Here is a 5,689-nt window from a genome sequence, read left to right as displayed (position 1 = left end):
AACGGGAGCGTGCGGGGTGAGCCGCACCCCGGGGAAGGAACAACCGTGGAGCCCGGCCTACCTGGGACTGGGGTCATAGTGGGACCCCACAGCTGCTGTCACCCCACATTGGGACAGCACCTGTGGGATGAGGAGGGCTGCCCGGCCGTCCCTGGGAGCCCTCTGGCAGCGGTGCCGCTCGGTCACTGCATGGGATCCCCCCGTGGCACCGCCCGGTGGTTTGGGCACGAGCCCCGCGGCCAGCAGCGGCTGCCAAAGTGTTTGCCTTGGCCGGCGGCCCTGACCTCGGCTGCAGGCTGCGCTCCCCGGCTGGGCACTGTGGGCACTGTGGGCAGCGTGGGCAGCGTTCCAGGGCACGGGCACAGGGCACCGGCACTCAGCGTAGGGAGCGGGGATGGCGTGGGGCCATCCCAGAGAGGAGCTCACTTATGGGGCACCCCATGGGCACTGGGGGGTCTGCAGGGTCTCGCCGGCCCTGTGGGAGCTGCGGACACCCCCAGGAGCACCGCCACCGCTGGGTCTGGGATGCGCCATCGGCTCCAACCCCACACCCAAGGACGGGGCTCGGCCCCGCTCGGGGGTCGCGCAGCATCGCGGCGCCTTTAAGGCATCTCCCGCAGCAGGGAGGGAGCTGGCGGCCGGCGGCGGTGCGGATGCGGCCGCTTGACTCGGGGCCAGCAGCATGTGGAAATCCATGAAATCCCTGCGAGTGCTGACTGGGGCGGAATGCGGCTCCGGAGCTGTGCCGTGTGCCATGCACTTGGCTCCGGGAGCGGGGCCAGCCCCAGCGCCGGGCACGGGGCCCAGCAGCCGTGCCAGGACGGCGCGGAGCGGAGCCAGGGCTGCAGAAACCTCGAAAGTGCCATCACGTGGGGCTGAGTCACGGCCCCTCCTGGCCCTTCGCACACCCCTGGGGTGTGGGCGCTGCGGGCGCTGCCTCCGTGCACAGTGAACCCTTCCTGCGATCCGGCCCCAGATGGAGCAAAATAAACCTGTGGTGCTGCACACCAGATGTCTGCATTGTGTGTGGGGTTGGGGGCATTTGGCATTCCCGGCCATGCCCGGCTTCCAGCTGGTGCAGGGGAGGGAGCAGCATCACAGAGCAGGAGCAACACATCCCAAAGCATGCTAACCCATCCCAACCCATCCCAACACATCCCAACACATCCCAACCCATCCCAATACATGCTAACGCATCCCACTGCATCCCAACACATCCCAACTCATGCCGACCCATCCTAGCACATTCCATCCCAGCATATCCCAACCCATCCCAACCCATCCCAACACATGCTAACCCATCCCAACCCATCCCAACCCATTCTAACCCATCCCAATCCATCCCAACCCATCCCAACCCATCCCAACCCATCCCAACCCATGCTAACCCATCCCAATCCATCCCAACCCATCCCAACACATCCCAACCCATCCCAACACATCCCAACCCATGCCAACCCATCCTAGCACATCCCACCCCAGCATATCCCAACCCATCTCAACCCATGCTAACCCATCCCAACACATCCCAGCCCATCCCAACACATTCCATCCTAGCTCATCCCAATCCATGTCAATCCAACTCATGCCAGCAAATCCCAAATCATTCCATCCCAACCCATCCCAACAAATTCCATCCCAACCCAGCCCAGCCAAGCCCAGCCCAAACATCCCAACCAACCCAACCCATGCTAACACATCCCAATGCATCCCAACCAACCCATCAACATATGCCAACCCCTCTCAACCTGGCCCAACCAACCCAATCCATGCCAACACATCCCAAACCTTGCTAACCCATCCCAACCCATGCCAACATATGCCAAACCACCCCAATACATTCTGTCCCAACCCACCCAAACCAACCAACCTGTGCCAACCCATCCCAAGCATCCCAGCTAATGTCAATCCATGTCAATCCATCCCAACCCATGCCAACATATGCCAAACCACCCCAATACATTCTGTCCCAACCCACCCAAACCAACCAACCTGTGCCAACCCATCCCAAGCATCCCAGCTAATGTCAATCCATGTCAATCCATCCCAACCCATGCCAACTCATCCCTACCCATGCCAACCCCTCCCGACCTGTGCCAGCCCCTCTCAACCAACCCAGCCCATCCATGAGCATGGGGTTCTCGGCCACACACGACCCCATTGGTGCTAGACACAGAGCTCCCTCAGCTCTCCTGGCCACCAAAGGGTGCCGGTGGCCACGAGGCCAGCAGGAGCCCAGCCGCTGCCTCCCCCCTTGGCCCAGCCCAGCTGCTGGAGGCTGTAACAGTCCTAATAAACCACAAGAGAAGGTCAGGCCCAGGAATGGCCTTTTGGGGTGGAAAATGAGGTCATGGGCGGACGGCAGCAGTGCAGCAGTGGCTCCTTGGAGGATCGTGCGTGGGGGCAGGATGGGGCCAGGGGCGACAGGGCTTTGGGGAGGGGAGCTTGGTTGGGGCAAGGGAAAAAAATGGGGCTGCAGTGAGACGTTGCAGCAACGCTCAGCTCCCTGCACACACCGAGGGATGGGGAAGGGTCCATGGGGAGCCCTGGGTATCCATCCTCCCGCACCCCAAACCCAACTGGGGGCACGGGCAGGGGCAGCATGCGTGCAGGCACCCACCTCGGTGCTCAGCGCGTGGGCTGTGCCCCATGTGACGCCCAGTTCCCCCCGGGGCCCCCTCTGGTGTGGAGCTGGGCTCCCCTGTGCGCTGCAGTGCCTGGCTCCGGCATCTCACGCTGCCCTAGGGGTTTGTGCCACGGTGCACGGGGGTGGCAGCGGCAGGGACATGCCCAGGGCATGGCATGCTCAGAGCCACCTCGGTGCGGTGACCCTCATGGCCACCCCGCTGCGGGGACGTGTGTGGGGCACGGTGGGTGCCAGTGCCCTGGGGGTCCCCATGCTGCCAGGCACAGCACAGGGGAGGGCACCACACACGTCCCCCGCTGTCCCCTGCTGCCAGGGCAGGGCCAGGGTGGTGGGGGGCTCAGCCGGAGCTGGCTGTGGGGCTCAGCTCCATACGTGGCCTCGTGGGTGCCCGGGCTCAGCCGGCGGCACCGGCGCGGTGTGATGAGCGGCCCGTGCTCAGCCGTAGGGCCGGGGTGGGGGTGCTCGGGGTCTCCGGGTGCAGAGATGGGGCACAGCCGGGAGCCCCCACCCCACACCGGGGGCATATGGGGACAGCGGGAGGGCGGCGGAGGGACGGGAAAGCGCCGAGAGCGTGGCTCCGGGCCGGGAAGGGTTCGCGAGCAGAAGTGCTGTGTAATCAGAAACAGTTGTGGAAGGGCGGAACGAAACCCCATGGCGAGAACACGCCGGGATATGGGGCGCAGCTGGGGATGGGGCGGCCCCAGCCACGGGCACCTCGCTGCCCCGGGGCCGCGTCCTGGGGGTCTCCGAGGCGGGGGGCAGTGGGTCGGGGGGCGGCTCCACCGGCTCCCCCAGCGCCGAGCGGGCGGGGATGGGAGGAGCGTGCAGAAAAAGGGGTCCCGGGGTGGGGGTCCATTCACGCGTCCTCTATTTCCACCGCTCCCCGAAACCGGTCCTCCCCCAAGCCGGGGTCCCCCGAGCCCCTCCTCGCCGCTCCGAGCCCCGCGCACGGCCGGGTTCCGCAGAGCGCAGCGGGGTGGGGGGCGAGGAGGGGAGGAGGCGGGGACGGGACGGGGCGGGGGGGCCGCGGAGAGGGGAGCGGGCAGGGCCGGGGCTGAGCGCTGAGCGCTGAGCCGCGCTCCGCTCGTCCCGTCCGGTCCCGTCCCGTCTCGCCATGCCGCCCCCCCCCCTCGCGCTGCTGCTGCTCTTCGCCGCCGCGGCCGCCCCCCCGGCGCCCCCCGGTACCGCGCTCCGACCCGAGGCCTTGGGGATGGGCGGCCCGGGGGGCTCCGCCGCGACCCCCCCGAGGGGCACAGCCCCCCCGAAAAGCGCCGCCACGGCTCCCCCGAAGAGCACGGCCCCCCCGAAGGGAACAGCCGCGACCACCCCGAAGGGCACGGCCCCCCCGAAGGGAACAGCCGCGACCACCCCGAAGGGCACAACCCCCTCGAAGGGGACGGCGACGACCCCCACGAAAAGAACGGAGCAGGGGGGGCCGGGCAGCGCAGCCCCCACCCGAGGGGGGCCCGGGGCCAAAGGTAGGAGCTGGGGGGGGGAGGGGAGAGGGTGAGTGCAAAAGTTTGCATGCATCTGAGTGTGAGCACAGCTGAGTGTGCACAAGTGTGTGTGCAAAGGGGAGCAGCTTAACGGGAGCGTGCACAGTGCATGGGCATGGGTGTGAGTGCACAGTGCCAGGGCTGCATTCCTTGGGTGCTGTCTGTGCCCCATTCTGCTGCGATTCCTGCGGCGGTGTGTGTGTGTGTGTGTGTGTGTGTGTGTGTGTGTGTGCCTGCACAGGGCTGTGCACACCCAGCTGCTGTGCTGCACTGGTTTATGGCAGGGGGATGGTCCAGGGTGTCCCTGTGAGCTCTGGGAGCCGTGTGCATGTGTGTGTGTGTGTGTGTGTGTGTGTGTACACATCTGTGCGTGTGCACATGGGTGCTGCGGGTGCCCAGTGCCCCCAGGGCCATGCACTGCGTGTGGTGAGCACCGCCCCAGCTGAGCCCCCCACCCTGGACCCACCCTGGGGCCCCCCCCGAGGGCCGGCAGCCCCACGACCCCCCCGCCTGGTCCCTTTGCCCTCAGCCCCCCCGCCCAGGAAGAAGGTTGTGCAGGTCAAAGTGGTGCGGAAGAAAGTGGTGCGGAAAAAAGTGCTGAAGAAGAAACCCAAAGCTCCGGCCAAGGGCCCCCCCGCCCCCCAGGAGCAGCGTACGTACATGGCCCGGGGGGGCGGGGGGGGGTGCTGCATGGGTATGCATGTGTGTGCACAGCCCTGCACCGTGCGCACGCACGCTGAGTGCAGGCACAGCCCTTGCAGCTGGGAAGCTCAGGGGAGGGGGGTGCATGAGCCTGTGGGTGCTGGGAGGCCTGGGGGGAGTGGGGACCGGGCCCCCAGGGCGTTCTCAAAGTGATGCCAGCCTGACCCCCCCCCCCCGGGTGGGGGGCACCGGCCGCCCTGGTCTGCATGGCAAAGGGGTGCAGCGCTGCTTCCCCACCGCGTCCCACAGCCAGTCTGCACGGAAAGGAGCGGGCTTTGCACGGTGGGAAATGGGGTTTGCACGGTGGGGAGCACCGCGGGGTCACTGAGCGTGCCTTGCCCCTCTGCCCCCAGCGTGCCCCCCCCTGGGGCTGGAGTCCCTGCGGGTGCAGGACTCCCAGCTGCGCTCCTCCAGCGACAAGCGCTACGGGCTGGGCGCCCACCGCGGGCGGCTCAACATCCAGGTAGGGCGCGTGTTTGAGGTGTGCGTGGCACGTGTGTGGTACATGCATGGCGCACACACACACACGTGTGTCAGGGCACCGGGGCTCCCGCCGCCCCTCTCTCCCTGCTGGGTTCCCCTGTGCTCTGCGCGGAGTGGGCAGTTCCACCGGGGACCCCCGAGGGTCTCCTGGCTCCAGCGGCGCCGGTCGGTGTGGAGCTGGCTCGGTACGGACCCCGCTCCCAGCTGAGCCCTCCGCCCGCAGTCGGGGCTGTACGACGGGGACTTCTTCGACGGCGGCTGGTGCGCGGGGCAGGAGGACGCGGGGCAGTGGCTGGAGGTGGACGCGCGGCGCCTCACCAACTTCACCGGGGTCATCACGCAGGGGCTCAACTCCATCTGG

The 5,689-nt window shown here is 67.4% G+C and overlaps 1 protein-coding gene across 1 annotated transcript in view; it reads left to right on the top strand.

The window, feature by feature from the left end:
• Positions 1 to 3,681: 3,681 nt before the first annotated feature.
• Positions 3,682 to 5,689, top strand: part of CPXM1 (carboxypeptidase X, M14 family member 1) — a 5,633-nt gene continuing 3,625 nt past the window's right edge. Inside the window, exons 1-4 of the mRNA XM_021382576.1 lie at positions 3,682 to 4,125; positions 4,673 to 4,795; positions 5,199 to 5,308; positions 5,552 to 5,689. Coding sequence (XP_021238251.1) covers positions 3,762 to 4,125; positions 4,673 to 4,795; positions 5,199 to 5,308; positions 5,552 to 5,689 — 735 coding nt within the window. The 5' untranslated portion in view covers positions 3,682 to 3,761. The remainder of the gene's footprint in view (positions 4,126 to 4,672; positions 4,796 to 5,198; positions 5,309 to 5,551) is intronic.

Source organism: Numida meleagris, unplaced genomic scaffold, assembly GCF_002078875.1.
Source record: "Numida meleagris isolate 19003 breed g44 Domestic line unplaced genomic scaffold, NumMel1.0 unplaced_Scaffold250, whole genome shotgun sequence".
NCBI lineage: Eukaryota > Metazoa > Chordata > Aves > Galliformes > Numididae > Numida > Numida meleagris.
The sequence above is the reverse complement of the archived record's forward strand: the minus strand, read 5'-3'. Positions and strand labels throughout refer to the sequence as shown.